The sequence below is a fragment of the Xenopus laevis genome, chromosome 2L (assembly GCF_017654675.1).
Source record: "Xenopus laevis strain J_2021 chromosome 2L, Xenopus_laevis_v10.1, whole genome shotgun sequence".
NCBI classification, from domain to species: domain Eukaryota; kingdom Metazoa; phylum Chordata; class Amphibia; order Anura; family Pipidae; genus Xenopus; species Xenopus laevis.
Genome location: NC_054373.1, coordinates 29,376,691 through 29,394,961, shown reverse-complemented (window position 1 = coordinate 29,394,961; position 18,271 = coordinate 29,376,691). Strand labels below are relative to the sequence as shown.

The following is an 18,271-nucleotide window of genomic DNA, read 5'->3' as shown; positions in this document are numbered from 1 at the left end:
TTTCTGTGCTGCCATGTAGTAATTATCTGTATTAATTGCTAATCAGCCTTATATTGTGACATATATATTCTATGTGTACTGTATATTGTGAGTGGGTCCCTAAGCTCAGTAAGTGACAGCAGCACAGAGCATGTGCAGTGAATCAGCAGGAAAGAAGATGGGGAGCTACTGGGGCATCTTTGGAGACACAGATCTTTACTGCTAAAGGGCTGTGGTTGCCTTGGGCTGGTACAGAAACCCAAAACATAATGTACAACATTTCTAGCGACTTCTTTCATTAAGCTTTAGTTCTCCTGTAACACAGATCCTCACCCCATCAGGCTCATTATTTCTATTGGGTTATTTCCAGAAAAACCTTTGTCACAGTAAGGAATATGCACATATTACATTTATTGAACAAATCTATTGCTGCACTTGATAAAGACTAGTGCACAGATTCTCTTGGAGATGATAAACCATCCAGTATTAGCAAACAGGTATCAGCATTTGCTCCTAATTTGCAGAGACTTTGTAGAGGCGATTGGTGAATAATCAGGATTGTGCTTTTTATACATTGCACACGGCCTTCTTAGTAAATGGTCCCTATCATTTTGCACCATTCCACAGCAATGTACTTTAGGCTTGGGGATCTATACTTTGAAATTCTATTAAGTAGAGAATGTCATTTGTGGAACATTTGACTTTTGTTTATATGAATAAAAGAGACAAGCCCCGATCCATAAAAGAGCAGAGATAATCACCTCTTGTTTAGCACAATTCAGGGATAATAACACCAAATTCACAAAACTGTTTGTTGTTATTCTGGGTTCAAGAGGACATTTACTTTAATGTCCAGTAGCTTAAAACTTGCTTTAAAACGTTATGTTCACTTTTAGTAAGTCATAGGATGACCAATTCTAAGCAACTTTTCAATTGGTCTTTATTTATTTTTTATAGCTTTTGAATTATTTGCCTTTTTTCTGACTCTTTCCAGCTTTCAAATGGGGGTCACTGACCCCATCTAAAAAACAAATGCTCTGTAAAGCTACAAATGTATAGCTATTGCTACTTTTTATTACTCATCTTTCTATTCAGGCCTCTCCTATTCATATTTCAGTCTCTTATTCATCTCGGTGCATGTTTGCTAGGGGAATTTGGGCCCTAGCAACCGGATGGCTGCAATTGCAAGTTGGAGAGCTGCTAAATTGCAAATTGTCTCTGAATATCACTCTCTAAAAGTTCATTTAAATGTGAAAAACCCCTTTAAGTTGTAATAAAAGATAATGCTAAGTCAGGTTTTATTATACAGATATGGGACCTGTTATCCAGAATGCTTTGGACCTGGGGTTTTCCAGATAATGGATCTTTCCATGATTTGGATCTTCATACCTTAGGTCTACTAGAAAATCATGTGAACATTAAATAAACCCAATAGGCTGGTGTTGCTTCCAATAAGGATTAATTATATCTTAGCTGGGATCAAGTACAAGCTACTGTTTTATTATTACAGAGAAAAAGGGAATCATGTTTTAAAATGTTGATTATTTAGATAAAATGTAGTTTATGGGAGACGGCCTTTCCGTAACTTGGAGCTTTCTGGATAATGGGTTTCCGAATAACGGATCCCATACATGTACAAGGAAAACAGGAGTTTTGAGGACTGGATATAAAAGGATAACATTGACCAATAACATTTGTCCATAATTCATAAGCAAAATGTTATCTTATATTAGTGAATGCTTACAATACAGCTTAAAGTGGACATACTGTATACCAAATGTAATATTCTCAGATGTTATGATATATGCAGTTTTTACACTGCTAACATCATGAATGTGTTACAGGAGCGCCCACTGCTGCTCTGTCTGGCACATTAAATGATACAACTGAGAAGGGAAGCATCAGTAGACACTTACTGCATCAGTAAATCAAGACGTAGCCAGTTATAATTGTCCTTTAACACCTTTACTGAATAGCCCTTGCCTGTCTTGCATGGCAACTTTTGTGCACTTGCCTATACCCAAGGCTGAAACTAGTGATAGGCAGAAAAGGCAGCTGTCTAGAGCACAATTCCCAGGAAGAAAAGGAACTGCACACTATGGAAGGAAGAGAGGAGTGTGCAAGGAAAGCCGGCCATAGACTCAAAGATCTGCTCGTTTGGCGACATCACCAAACGAGCGGATCTTTCCCCGATATGCCATTAACGGCATGGCTATATTAGGGGTAATTTGAACGTTCGGCCGAATGGCCGAACGATCGAATTACGATACGCTAAGGGGCTCCAACGGGTCAGCCGGTTAAAAATCAAACCTTCCTGATCGATATCGTGACCAGATATCGTTCGGGAAGACCCGTCAGAAGCCGCCATACACGGGCAGATAAGCTGTCAAATTGGTCTAAACGACCGATAGCGGCAGCTTTATCTGCCCGTGTATGGCCACCTTAAGCCTCCAGCTAGGGGCTTGTGTAAAGCAGTGCTGGGCATCAAGGGAATGGGAAAGGGCTCAGGAGAAGAGATCAAGTAGCTTTGCCTCAGGCACAAATATTACTTGGCCTGTTACTATCTGTTTGTACCTGAGCAAAAATATACCTTAAAGACCAACAGTAACCGCCCACAACACCCACAAAATACAAGTTGTTCTATATGCAGTATATCTCGTTATTCTGAAAGCTATCATTTTTATCAACTTGTCTTTTTATTTTACAGGGTATTGTAATTGACATGATCTGAGTAAAACAAGCTCAGAAGAGAATGAGAGAAAGGCATTGGATGTGCCCAGGGCCAGATTTACATAGGGGGCGCTCCTAGGCCCACTGCTGTCCGTCGCTTCCGGGTCCCTTCCCTTTATTCGTGCAAATTTTTATCATCCAGACCGGAGCATTGGGGATTGGCGCACGGGAAATGTAAAAAATGGTTGTATCTCCTGCACATCCCCAGTGGTTTTTGAACCAATGTGGGTGTGGTTGGAAAGCATGCCGCCCCCAAAAATCCTGCCGTCCTAGGCCTTGATGGCCTTTCCACAAATCCGGGCCTGGATGTGCCAATGTATGTGAGTTGCTAACAACTTGTTCAATTCTTTACATGGCTATACCCATAAGAACTGCTTGTGACTGGTCAAGTTCAAAATCCATACAGCGCTATTCATAGAACATTACTAAATATTCCATAATCCAGACGCGTAGAGGCTCATTTATCAAAGGTCGAATTTCGAATTCATGTGAATTTTTATTTATTTTTTATTTCTAATAGACTTCAAATTTGAATGGGAGGTTATATAAGAAAAAATTCAAACGTCTAAAACTTGACGAATATTACCAATATGAAAACTTAAATCGAAAATTGACTGAACTGGAATCGAGTTTTTTTTCTCAGAAAAAACATGGATGTCAGGAAGTCTATTAACATCTTCAAGTGGGTCACTGGACTTCTGCCATTGGCTTCTACATGAAATCGGCAGGTTTTAGGTGGTTGAATTTGAATTATTCCCAGGGTCAAGGTTTGATAAATCTCGAATTTTGAGTTCATATTAGAATCGAATTTGGATTATTCCCAATTCGAATTTGTGAGTTTTGACCAAAAATACAATTCAAAAATTCAAATGTACTATTCGCCCCTTAAAGGGGATGTATTGTCAAAAATTAAAATCCCCCTTTACCCTTGGGGAACCTATACAAGCCTTTTTATTAATTGCAATTAATTATTTTTTATTAGTGGTTTTCATTTGCGCTTCAGTTTCAAGTTGAGCGCAGTCCGTTCCCCCACATACCTGCTCTTTCAGCTGCGAGTAACGGTGGCCATACACGGAGAGATCCGCTCGTTTGGCGATGTCGCCAAACGACGGATCTCTCTCCGATATGCCCACATTTTGAGGTGGGCAATATCGGCTGATCTGATCGTGGGCCCTTGGGCCCAATGATCGGATCCTTACAAACGGGAACGGGCGGTCGGATCGCGGGACCGCATCAACGAACAGATGCGGCCGGGATCCAACGGGATTTTTTGTCCCATCTGATGGAGATCTGGCCGTCTTTCGGGGGGGCCCCATACACGTGCCAATAAGCTGCCGACTCGGTCTGTCGGCAGCTTTTATCGGCCTGTGTATGGCCACCTTAAAACTTTCACAGCCCGTGGCCGTCTCTGCTGTTCGACCCACCCATCGCTTCTGCTGTTCCCGCCCGCCTACCAATGTAGACCGAGTAGGCAGTCTTGTTTGCAGAACGTCACCGTCACTCCCACCGTTGCTTGACTGGTTACTCGTTTTTCATTGGTAGGGGGGCGGGAACAGCAGAAGAGATGGGCGGGCCATGGGAAGGTATGTGGGGGAACAGACTGCGCTCAACTTTAAACTGAAGCGCAAATGAAAACCGCTAATAAAAAATAATTGATTGCAATTTGAAAAAGGCTTATATCGGTTCCCCAAGGGCAAAGGGGAATTTAATTTTTGACAATACATCCCCTTTAAAAAATCTGCCCCCTTATTTGCATTAGATTCCGACCTGAGTGTTTAATGCCACTAAGAAACCGTAGAACCACAGCAGTTCCTTTTCATGCCACACATCGTAGGACAAGCGTGCCAAGAGTCCACACGCCTGGAATTATAAATTTGCAAGTCTAGAACCAAGAATACATCATAGTGCAAAATGAATCCAGAAAGTGTTTGAAACACATGAAAGAGCTCTCTGTGTATATGAATGAACTCACTGGAAACTTGTGACTCATGAACCAATGAAGATTCTTCAGGTTCGGAATATAAATGCCCGTTGTGTTTTTACTGCAGTACAGACCAGAGTGGAAGCATAACGTTCCTCTGAAATAAAGACTAGCACTCAATAAAGCAACATTAAAATATGACGTGGAGATTGGTCCAAAAATAAGTCTTTCCAGCAAAGGGATTCTAACTGAACAGATTAAGTCTGGAGGCAGATGCCTTGAAATGACAAGTGTACATATGCATTAAGGAATAATTGGAGACAACAGGAATGAAAACAAATATTTAATTCCCAGGCTTTTCATTTATCATGCTTCAGGAAGACTATCAATGTTCTTTTGGTCTGAAAAAGACGGACCTATTTATTAAGCTGTACAACTGGAAGGAAGTGCTCTCATACCATCTGCCTAGCTATGTTTAAGACAGAAACCACATTTTGCAAAACAAATACTATAAAATAGTAGGGACTGGTGTAGGCGATATGTGTTCTTTCGGGGCGTATTTAGCAAAGAATGGTAAAAACACTGACAACATGACTCCAACGATGGCTAGCATGTAGCCCCATCCAATCTGGCAGTCTCCTGCATAGTATATGCTTGAATTCTCACAGTATTTTTTCACAGTCGTAGCGTTGAGGCCAAACGGATACACCAAAAGTCCTGATGCCATGATGAACACTGAAAGAAACAAAAAGGCGATACTTATCAGTTAGCAGAATTTTTTTACAAAATTTCATTTTGTATACTTTAACTTCCAAACAGTTGAGATAAAACAAAAGGAGAGAACGAGAAAACAAAACAAAGTGAAGCAAAGTCACCGAATCAGAAAATTAAAAGAAAGATATGTTTAACAATCAGATATTTTGCAGTTCAAGCCAAGTACAGTGCACTATAGAGCGTTAAATTGCTATGGACAACCTCTTCCTAGGTAAGTCAAGTTTTGACTTGTAAGAGAATCAATTACCAGCTTTTGCCTAGAATTGTAGGGGAGGAGGGTTGAGAGATTTCCAATGCATTAAGATAGCCTTTTTGGCATAATAAAGCAACTGTAGGAAGCATATTCTAGAGTAGGACCAAAGTTGTAGGTCGAAGGTTCGGACTGAGAATCAAAATAGGCCCTGGCATTTCAGGTACACAGAGGCCCACTCAGCCCACACAGAGGCCCAAAACAGCCCCCACCAGCCCACTAAATACTGACTTTCAATGGCACCTTATAGCAGCCCCTCTGGCATTTGCCAGAACCCACAGATTGCCAGTCTGGGCCTGGTAGGTCGCCTATTACTCCCAATAAGCACAATTCTGGAGAGCGGATATTTGGGAGGGCAAGCTTCTCATTCAGAAATTGTAACATCTCGCCCCAGAATCTCTCAATTGCCGGGCAGGTCCAAAAGACATGAAGTAAAGTGCCTGTTTCCTTACTACATTTGAGACATTGATCTGATATATTATACATTTTTGATAGGCAATAGGGCAGGGTTCCCCAACCTTTTCAAACCGTGAGCAACCTTCAGAAGTAAAAAGAGTTGGGGAGCAACAATAGCATAACAATGTTATTCGGGTGACAAATAAGGGCTGTGATTGGCCATTTGGTAGCCCCTATGTGGATTGTCATTCAACATTGAGACCCTGTTTGGCAGTGCACCTGGTTTTTATGCACTAAAACTTGCCTCTAAGCCTGGAATTCAAATATAGCACCTGCTTTCAGGCCACTGGGAGCAACATCCAAGGGATTGGTGAGTAATATGTTGCAATAGGGGATCAAATACACTCTATTAAGAAATTGTATCTGTATATATCTATCTCTCATGGAGATTGATAAATCAGGGACCAATTTGAGGGCGTCAGACCACAATTCATCATCTAACGAGGGAATATCCCTCTGCCATTTAATCTTGAGGAGAGGGACCTGCTAAAGATAGAATAATGTAGAACCAAGACAGGGGTTTGGTCAGGTCTTGTCTATGAAGGTAGGTCTCAAGTGTTGTTTCGGCTAGGCTTATGGGTATTGTAGGGAATTGTGTATTAGAGCTGCAGGTACTTGAATAGCATGTCAGGGGGTGCGTGAACTTCTTGTCGAAATAGATCATACGGTAACTTTTTTTAGCAGAAATACTGGAGTGCCTTTAGAATTCATGCAACATGTATACAAAAGGTGGAACCGAAATTCAGTACAACTTTTAGTCATGTTTGGGAGCATAAAACTATTGCGTGGATATGAATGGAAGATAACTCACATCCATCTATGTGGCAAAATAATTTTACAGTAATAAGTGTTTAACCAATGAAGAGTTGATTGTTGCTGCCTAAAACTGGTCCTCCAAAACTGAAATTCCATCTTTTACCCCCCCGCCCCAAAAAACACTCTACTTGCACAAGTTATTAAGCACTTTTGTATTTTTATCTGGAGGCAGAAGCAGACATTTATTTAAAGGTCTGTTACAGGGTTGCCCAAAAGGTAGAACTACCAGTAAACCTTCAGCTGATGATCAGTAGATCTCAAGACACTCTCATAAATCAATATTTAAGTAAGATTCTCCATGTAATGCTAACTATTCTTTTATGGATGCAGCTCATAATGGGCCACATCACTAAAAGTAGACCGTGCATTAGTAACGAATGATCACTCTTGGTCTATTACATTTCCAAAATCCATGTTCGACACACATTTATTGGACCATGTTCTGAGGCCAATTTTCCATGGACAGCAGTGAAACTTGAAACAATGTTCTTGTCTGACACATTACTCCCAACATACGAATTCCAAAAAGAGGAGCAATCTTGTCCACACCCAGCTCTGATCACGCTCAGTTACGTCTTCATGACCCTCAATTCATCCAAAACTCCAACAGCGTTTCCATGTAGAGTCTTTAAGAGTGGATAAGGCAGACTTCTTTGTATTTACTCTATTCTTATAATAATCTCGCCTTTTTCATGAATTTTTAAGGACAGTTTCTTCCCATGTAAGGTAACTTGTAAAGTGCAATGGCTTTGTAAATCAGATCTAACCATGTTTTTACTGTTGTTGTTACATGACTAGTGACAGTAAAGTTCATCAAACCCTTTCTCAGGTTATACCTTCTACTTGGTTCAAAATGACAGTAAGTGCGTCCAGGGCCGCCATTAGAAATCACGGGGACCCATACAATAAAATGTACAATAAAATGTTTGGGGCCCCGCCCACCCCAGATCCCGCCCAGTCCACACAACAGTTAAAAAGACCACACAGATATCAGCGCTAAAAAAGGTAACCCCCCCACACACAAAAGTTATAAAAAGCTATTGATGGTCAGGGCCCCCTTATAAGTTAAAAAAAACTGTGGTGCCTAGGGCCTCCCTTAAATTTTCTTTTAAAAAATTGGTGGTCAGGGCCCCCCTACAAGTTAAAAAAAATAATTGGTGACCAGGCCCCCCTATTAGTTTAAAAAAAAAAACATTGGCGGCAGGGCCCCCCTTATAAGTTAAAAAAAATTGGGGCCCCAAAGAATATTTTTTTAAAAAAACACATTGGCGCCAGGGCCCCCCTTACACGTTAAAAAAAAATTGGGGCCCCAAAGAATATTTTTTAAAAAAACATTGGTGGGTCTTCTCGCCGCTTCAGGACTTCGGCTGTCCTTCGAACGTGTTAGGACACCTCCACACTAGGGATGGGCAATCATTTTTGGCTTGTTTCGCCATGGAAATGAAGCCCATAGACATGTATGTCGTCGCATGTCCAAAAAAATTCGCTGCGCGCCAATTTTTTTTTGACACCCATAGACTTTAATGGGCGTCAGCAACATTTCACCGGCGGCAATTTTTTTGAGAAACGAGACAAATTCACCCAAGCCTACTCCACACCATATGAAAGTAGCCCGTTTCTGAGATATTTATGCCTATATCCGGGTTCATTGTCCTTCTCATGGAAGTTGGGACCATTGGAAGGTATTATTGGGTTAGAATTGGCTTATTATTGGAATGTTTTTTTATCACTTCCAGGCAGGCAAACAGTGCAAAGATGCATGTGATCATTGGAAAAAAAATCCACAAACAAAAAGAGACAAGCGAGGGTCAGCTGGGAAATTTCCCTGTTGCTTAACCCTCTCTGACAGCTCAGATGACTGAAACAGCCTGAGACTTGGGCTCTGAACCAACAGTTGTGCAGCACTTGTGCAAAATACAATGTGACGTGAGGAATATGATTGATAGGACTGATGTTCCCATTGGAATGCCATTAGCTGTTATATGCAAGAGATGTAGTTCAAATATTTATATCTGATTATTGCAAGGGTAAATTCAACATTCATCAGCTGCACTGCCTTACTTTTAAGTTAAGAACCACAAAAGGGGAGCCCAGAATGGAATGATTTCTGCTACTTCTATAAGCACACAGGCTACGAGTTAATTTAAATGCTAAAATAAATACACTGTAAGCATTTTTTCAGAAGCCTAATCAGTCACTTACAGATCAGGATGACAAGCAGCACTGCTGCCAAAAGTCCTGCTTTATTCATCCCAAATAAAGACACCCTTCCATGAGCTGCACTCAAGCAGCAACGCTCATTAACCCTTTAGAGAAGTCTTGAGCCAGAAAACGAGATTCTTCCCCATCTTTGATAGTTTGTCGTGTTAAATGCCCATGATTTGACTGATCCCTACTTAGCAGTACCGTGCTGGCCATAGCTAAGTATAGTCTTCAGATGTTCACCAGCATTCACTCACCAGCTTGCTTAGCTATAATGGACGGTGGGGTCTGATCAGTTGGACCTCTGCTGGTCAGGGTTGTACGATCATAATATCATGGTTCTAGGGCCCTCAGCAAATAAAAAACAATCCCCCACCATCACCACGTCTGTCCCCAGAGCCTGGTCAAGAGGTACTGACAAATTCCTCCTGTCTCCCCTGCCAACCCTTGGGGTCCCCCACCACACATGCAAACCCAAGTCCCACCCCTCTGTATATTATGCAGTACTTTTCTGTATTCATAGGGGAAATTCTCCCTTCTGGAGAACAAAAACAAGGGGCAAATTTACTAACCTCCGTAAAGTCACCAGCGACAGCTTCGCTCAGATTCGCCAGGACAACGCTAATTCACTAAAACCCGAAGTTGGGTCCAGGGCGCCAAACTCTGGCAAAGTTGCGCTAGCGTTGACTAATTTGCATATGGCGGGAAGTTAAAGTTGAATGGACGTATAAGTTGCAGCAAATACATTACACTACACAAGCCCAGGGAAACCTTAATAAAATTAAATAGAGTTGTTATATTGCCCTACAGTGTTGGACTGGGCCGGCGGGATACCAGGAAAAAACCCGGTGGGTCCCGTGCTCTTGTGGGCCCCGCCGGCCCAGATCCACTAATTAGTGGGGCGGTAGAATAGAAGATCTGCGCATGCCCACAAAGGTAGCGCTGCGCACATGCACATTAGCCTGTTGCAGCACTCCGGAGCGGCAGTGGCGATTGGAGGGGGTCCCTGGGGCAGTAGCCCCGGTGGGCCCCAAGCCACCCAGTCTGACCCTGTTGCCCTACACATGAGCCCAGTGTATAGTTTATGTGCCATATGTAAGGAAATATAGGGGGGAAGCCGGGCACCCCAAAAATAATTTTTACGGACTTTTGCAGCCTATCACCCTGACAAAAGTAAAAGACGCCAGCATTTTTTCAACTAAAAATTGAAGAAGCCCCACACACTCCATTGCACTTCGCCTGGTCTGAGGTGGCGAAGGCAAGTCTGGCGGAACAGGTAACGTTCAGTAAAATGCGCATCTTAGTGAATTTGCGAAGTAAAGCTCTTTCGCCAGAGCGAAACTTCACCTGGCGTAAGAGTGCTAGAGTCTATCTCCTTCGCTAGCGAAGTTACGCCAGCGCCCGTTAGTAAATCGGCGAAGTAATGAAATGACGTCACGCTGGCGATTGGTCACTTCGCCCTTTAGTAAATTTGCAAACGTTTCATGACCTGCACCAAGTAAATGAGTCCTTGTGACTTTTTCCATGAATGGCTTTTCCTGACACTTTTCTCTAAGACCATAAATATATTTGATTTATTGTTTTTCACAGTATATCTCAATGTTATAGCTTTTTCCAAATGTGATATTTATTTTCCCCACAATGATGTCTACATGTACCCCCTGTTCCTTTCTGTTCTCACTTCAGAGTTTAAAAAAAATGGATATACAAAAATTGTAAATGCTAAACGAATATGGATTCTGGCTTTAATGCTGAGTCTACCACGAGAACATGTTAAAGGGGAAGGAAAGCTACCAAGGCAGTTTATTGCCAATAGATTAACCACAATAGTGTAAGCTATAATGCTATGTTCTGCGGAATGCTTTACCATACCTGAGTAGACAGCTCTACAAGCTCTCTCTGTTTAGTATAGCAGCTGCCATATTAGCTTGTAGTTGCATCACTTGCCTGAGTCTTTCCCTGCTCACTCTGGGCTCAGATTACAGGAGGGGGGGGGGGGGGGAGAAAGGAACAAACTGAGCATGCTCAAGCCCTAGCCCTGGAGGTTTAAGATGAAATCAGGACGTCTGATACAGAAGCCCATGTGTACACAATAGAAGGAAAGAAATGTGGTGTTTCTCAGAGCAGAATTACTTTGAGGGTTTACTGATGTATTTATATAGACCTTTCTGATAAAATTTACTTAGTTTTAACCTTTCCTTCTCCTTTTACGCTGTGTAGGAAATTCAAGAAACATTTATCATTCCGATAGTAATTCTATTAACCTTTGTATGTTGAATGATAAAATGACTTTCTCAATCGAACCCCCATCTCGGAGCATTCACACACAATCTGTTGCATGATGGGAAAAGCCTTTTATCTTGATACATTAAGAGGGTTCAAACACTTGATGCGGCATAATGCACATAATGATTCTGATCCTCAAGAGCTAAAATAAATACACTCTGCTGGCAGCAGGCGAAGGCTCTTTGATCTCCTGCTGGAATATCAAAGGTGAACCACTGGAAATATCAACACCGGCTTTGCACATTCCAGGTAACATGTAATAAACGGCGCTCACACTAAATGAAACAGACCCACTGGCTTTTAGCTTATTATTAAAAAAAGTCTAGAACTTGGCCAGTTCTAGACTTAAAACAATTGATCTTCAGAGCTTAAATAAAAATGATGTCTTAAAACAGCACGGTGACACAATGCTAAGGGGCAGATTTATCAAGGGTAGAATTTCGAGTTTATGGGAGTTCCTAAAAACTCCCACCAACTCGGAAAAAATACGACCAATCGAAATTTTTTTAAAAACAAAAAGATTTTTTTTAAAAACGGGTGAATACGATCGAGCTGCAAATTCGAATCAAATTTGAATTGATTCGAGGTTTTCCAGCCATAAAAAAAAATGTTTTTAATAAATTTTTTTCCCCCCCAAAAGTCCACCAAATTGATTGTAGGAGGTCTCCCATAGGCTAAAACACAGATTCGGCAGGTTTTAGATGACGAATAGTCGCATAAGAATTCTTAAATGGCGAGTACATTATTTTTTTTCAAATTCGAATCGAATTTGGACTATTCCCTAGTCTAAGTACACAAAAATTAGGTTGAAATTCAATTTTTTTTTTTCATTCGAATTTTCCCTTAGGGGCAGGTTTATCCAGGGTCGAATTTAGAATTTTAAAAACTTCGAAATTCGATTCAAAATTTTTTTTTGCCCGAATAGGTCCGTTTTCGATCAAATTCAAATTGTACGAATTGAAGCAATAGCGCATTCTAATCATACGATTCAAAGTTTTTCCCTCCAAAAAAAACGATTTTTCAAAGTCCACCAATTGACTCCAAACAGGTTCTAGGAGGTCCCCCATAGGCTAAAACAGCAATTCTGCAGGTTTTAGATGGTGAATGGTCAAAGTTGAATATTTAAAGCGAAGTACACAAAAATTAGCTCGAAAATTTTAACCTAATGTTTTAGGTTTCTGTACCAGCCCAAGGCAACGATAGCTCTTTAGCAGTAAAGATCTGTGTCTTAAAAGATGCCCCAGTAGCTCCCCATCTTCTTTTCTGCTGATTCACTGCACATGCTCTGTGCTGCTGTCACTTACTGAGTTTAGGGACCCACTCACAATATACAGTACACATAGAATAGAAATGGCACAATATAAGGCTGATTAGTAATTAATACAGATAATTACTACATGGCAGCACAGAAACCAGTGCAATTAGCATCAGAATTTAATAATCAGCCCTATATCATCAGCTTATATTACAGGCCAACCTCATTTTCTGCTTGATAATTAGTGACGTCCCCTAAGCTTAGCTTCTCAACAGCTGCTCAGAGCCCCCTGAGCATGTGAGTGTCACAGACACTTTCCAAGATGGTGACCCCCTGTGACAAGTTTGAAATCTCCTGGATCATTGCTGCTTTCGAGAAGCAGAAATTTTAGAATGATGCAATAAGGTCATTATATAAAATATGGAATTTTTAGCCATATTAATTTTTAGGGTTTAGTTCTCCTTTAAGATACCAATGTTACTGCAGGAGAATTCACCAACAGCTCTGCAGAGACTGAGAATCTTCCTCCTAGTCAGGGCAATATATAATATATAATATATAGATGCACTGCTCTGCAGTATAATAATCATTATAGACACACCCCATCTAAGGGGCAAATTTACTAAATTGCAAAGTGGCTAACACTGGCGAAAATAACGCTGGCGAAGTTGCACTCTGGCAAAGGGTGTTTTTTGGGTGTTAAGCTGAAAACGAATGAATTTTTTTTTAGGGTGCCCACCTTCCCCCCAACATTTGTTAACATATGGCACCTTAAATATACTTTGGGCACATGTGTAGGGCATTAGAAAACCTCTATAAACTTTTATTAACTTTCCCGTGGCTTGTGTAGTGTTCTGTATGCGCTGCTGCATACACGTCCATTCAAATTTAAATTTGGCGCCGTATGCAAATTAGCCTTCGATAGCGAAACTTCGCTTACCCTGACGAATTAACGCTAGCGCAACTTCGGTACCTTTCGCCTGCTGAGAGCAACTTCGGATTTTAGTGAACGGAAGACGGTTTCCCGTTTTATTGGGTTTTTGCGAAAATATTCGATGCAAAAGTATAAGAACAAGTGTATTTTAGAGATAAAATACTATATGCTAATATATTTTACTGTAGGTACAATACTAACAGTGGGATTTCTTTTATCTTTCAGCTAACGCACAGGCTGCATATATATTTGTCTCCCCTAATGTTAGTCATCTGCAACTGGGGAACCATTAGCTTCCAGGGAAGGTTTTGCACTCGTCTGACTGATCGGAGGGTCCAATAACCCCGTCCATCACAAATAAGAAACCGCTAAAGCTAAAGGAGCGGATCGTCTGCACCGTGGGTAATCTTTTTCAGTTTTGTTCAACGCTCTCCCAGACTTGCAGTTATTGCGCTTGGAGTGTGATTTCTTTTTGCTCAGACTATGACTGTAGAGAATATAACATTTGGCTGACACTTATCTGCACTTGAGTGCTGCTCAATACGGTCACTGTAAATGACATCCATGTAATACACAATGAATCAATTGTAACGTGTAGCCATAAAAACAGTGCTTAGTGATGTCATCAGTTATATAATTAGCGCTTAGCAATGTCAATGTGAGTCACATGACTTCCTGAAACTTGTGTATTATGCAAAATGATATATTCTCAAATATAGTGCAAGTTAGTGATGTGCGGGTCAGGGGGTTTCCTAACCTGCACCTGACCCTAACCCACCGTGCTCCATGCCCGCCCGCACCTGCGCTTCTTGGGTCCTTTTATAGACCCGCACTGCTGATGACATCACAATGACATCACAAAAGGGGCGGGGCGAGCAGACGTGAGACTATAAAACCGGAAGCCGGCATTTGAAGGTGGCGAGCGGGGAGAGCAGAAGAAGAGCTCAACCCGCACCCGCCCGCGAGGAGCAGTGCGAGGTCGACCCGAACCTGCCCGACCCGCAGGTATCGGGTCGGCCAGCACATCACTAGTGCAAGCCATTTTGATTTTTTTTGACCTTTATAAACCCCTACCCTAAGCTTCAGCATACTGAAATAAGAAACTTTCTCAATACAGTCAATTAAATAATCTGTACTTTTTCTTTTTCTGTACTTTTTCCTCTCTCAGCATCTGTTTTTTTTTTAATTCTGTCTTCATTCAGGAGTTGGCTGTCAGATAATCATTGACAGTTAGATCCAATATATCTTATAGGGGGGCTCATTTTGCCTAGAAGATGTATCAGAGCTCACTCTATTAAAATCACCAGACATTGTGTCTCTCTGCATGCAGAATTTGTGCAAAAGGCAGTTATTTAGTTAGATTTTGTTTGTATAGGTACTGGATCTATTATTCAGAATGCTCGGGACCTGGGTTTTTTTGGATAATAAATCTTTCTGTAATTTAGATCGTTATACCTTAAGTCTACTAGAAAATCATGTAAACATGAAATAAACCCAATAGGCTGGTTTTGCTTCCAATAAGGATTAATTATATCTTAGTTGGGATCAAGTTCAAGCTACTGTTTTATTATTACAGGGAAAAAGGAAATCATTTTGAAAAATTTAGATTATTTGGATAAAATGGAGTCTATGGGAGACGGCCTTTCTGTAATTCAACGCTTTCTGGATAACTGGTTTCCTGATAAGGGATCCTATACCTGTACTGGAATCAGTTATATGAGTGACCTCGAATTCATCTGTGAGGATATTGGATCTAACTGTCAATGAATTTTTGACAGCCAACTGCTGCATGAAGACAGAATGAAGAGAAACAAAAGCTGAGAGAGGGAGAGTGAATATAAACTTGATTATATCAGAAACAATTCAGAATATATAATTGATTATATTCAGAAAGTTTCTTATTTCAGTATGATGAATCTTATATTGGATTTTCATTTTCCCCTTTAAAGGAGTGGTTCACTCTCAAAGTAACTTTTAGTATGTTATAGAATTCTAAGCAACTTTTCAATTGGTTTTCATTTTTTATAGTTTTATAGTTATTTGTCTTTTTCTTCTGATTCTTTGCAGCTTTCAAATGGGCGTCGCTGACCCCTTCTAAAAAAAAAACAAATGCTCTGTAAGGCTACAAATGTATTGTTATTGCTACTTTTTATCACTCATGTTTCTATTCAGGCCTCTCCTATTCATATTCCAGTCTCTTCTTCAGATCAATGCATGGTTGCTAGGGAAATTTTGGACCCTAGTTACCAAATTGCTTAAAATGCAAGTTTAAGAGCTGCTGAATAAAAAGCTAAATAACTCAAAAACCTTCAATATTAAAAAATTAAAACAAATTGCAAATTATCTCAGAATATCACTCTCTACATCATACTAAAAATTATTTCAAACGTGAACAACCCCATTAGGGTCAGGCCACATTGGGCGTTTTGGGGAGATTTGGTTGCCTGGCGACTAATTGCCTCATTTTTGCGGCAATCAAACACCTTCCCTCACCCTGCACCGGCTAAAATGAAAAAACGCCGGCGCTAATCACACGCGGCGATTCGTTTTCCGAAGTCGCCTGAAGTTTCCTCGTGAGCCAACTTCTGAAAACGAATCGCCGCGTGTGATTAGCACCGGCGTTTTTTTTTTTATTTTAGCCGGCGCAGAGTGAGGGAAGGCGTTCGGGGAGATTGGTCGCCGCAAAAACTAGACAATAAGTCGCCAGGCGACCAAATCTCCCCAAAACGCCCAGTGTGGCCTGACCCTTAAGATATCTGTCAGGAATGTAGTTGTAATGGGCCCATAAATGGACTGCTAGACTCAGCTTACATGTGCCTGTGTATGGCCAGCTTTACTTGTTTTTCCTTTTTCTGTAACGAAAAATCACATATGCATGAAAAACAAAGGGCAAATAAAGGTGGAGGGGTTTTTATATGAGGAGGGAAGTAACATTCCTCAGAACTGAAGCAGAGGTTCCTTTTATCTAAACGGTACAGACATCTAGAGACTGGCACTGACGTGTAAAGAAATGCACCTCCGATCGAAAGGAAGTTAATATTTTAACAAAAACAAGACATTTTCAAAAATGAGCAGAAATATAAGTTTAGCCATCTGAGTGCTTTGCATGCTAATCATGTGGGGGCTAAATAGCTGTAGAGAACTGAACAGACTGGCATGTATATACACAAAACAACCCTGGCGCTCAGCAGATGGCAAGTGGAAAAACAAAAACATGATTGTTGCATTGTTTCCTACAAACAGTCTGCCTTTCCCATTTGGGAGCAGGTTGTTAAATATGAATGTATTGTGAGCTCTGACGGGCAGGAGCCGCTTGACTAGTGACAACTTAATAGGATATGTTCAAAAGCGGACGCTGAGTAGGAAACAATGTTGGTCATCTAGGAATTGGCTGGTGATATAGAGACATAGACTTTGATTGTAGGAGAATAAAGTGATCTGTCCATGATACTTATTTGATACATGTCCTTTGATGAATTAATTCCCAGTGTATGTATAAAAAGGCTGCTCCTTTCTGTTTTCTTCCAGTATTCCTGCCTCCTTCCGCTAGTTCCACAAATGTTTTTCTTCCCAATGATGCAGAATGGATTTAAATGTTTCTATCATAGGTCCCCCCTTCCTTCTCCTCACTCTTTTATAAGTTGATCCTGATTCTGTTAATACTGGGCCCAGGGTCAGACTGGTGGGCCCCGACCCTCATGGGACCCTGTCAGGCCAGACCCCCTCTCCCGATATTTGGATTCTAGAAAATAAAATTTTGCCGACGAATGGCACCATTCTCGCATGCACGCCGAGCAGCACCTTCATGCATGCGCGCATCAAAGTAGGGGACGGGGGGCCCTGACCAGGGCCTCCAAACTATTACACTGAAACCACTAATGGACGTTCTGGAAGCAGGCACTCCTCAATGTCAATCAACAGAGAGAGGGATTGCCCCAGGAATGTCAATATAATGGAGTGAGTAGTGTTCCCAATGCTCTTTTGGTGGATGAAGAAAATAGAGGTAATGGAGTTAAAGGAGAACTAAAGCCTCACTAAAGAAGTAGCTAGAAATGTTGTACATTATGTTTTGGGCTTCTGTACCAGCTCAAGGCAACCACAGCCCGTTAGCAGTTAAGATCTGTGTCTTCAAAGATGCCCCAGTAGCTCCCCATCTTCTTTTCTGCTGATTCACTGCACATGCTCTGTGCTGCTGTCACTTACTGAGCTTAGGGACCCACTCATAATATACAGTACACATAGAATAGAAATGTCACAATATAAGGCTGATTAGTAATTAATACAGATAATTACTACATGGCAGCACAGAAACCAGTGCAATCAAAATCAGAATTTAATAACCAGCCCTGTAGCATCAGCTTATATTACAGACCAACCTCATTTTCTGCTGGATAATTAGTGACGAGCCCTAAGCTTAGCTTCTCAACAGCTGCTCAGAGCCCACTGAGCATGTGAGTGTCACAGACACTTTCCAGGATGGTGACCCCCTGTGACAAGTTTGAAGTCCTGGATCATTGCTGCTATTGACAAGCTGAAGGCTGGTGGAATAAATTTAGTACATAAAATATGGCATTTTTAGCTATATTAATTTTTAGGGTTTAGTCCTCCTTTAAGCTACCTTAGACAGGTGAACCTCTTATCAGCCCTACATGGTTAGGTTAGCTAATA

General features: G+C 41.1%; 1 protein-coding gene across 1 annotated transcript in view; it reads right to left on the bottom strand.

Annotated features, from left to right (window-relative positions):
* Window positions 1-4,960: 4,960 nt before the first annotated feature.
* LOC108707926 (transmembrane protein 211) overlaps window positions 4,961-18,271 on the bottom strand; it is a 168,147-nt gene continuing 154,836 nt past the window's right edge. Inside the window, exon 3 of the mRNA XM_018246037.2 lies at window positions 4,961-5,365. Within this exon, the coding sequence (XP_018101526.1) occupies window positions 5,139-5,365 (227 nt within the window). The 3' untranslated portion in view covers window positions 4,961-5,138. The remainder of the gene's footprint in view (window positions 5,366-18,271) is intronic.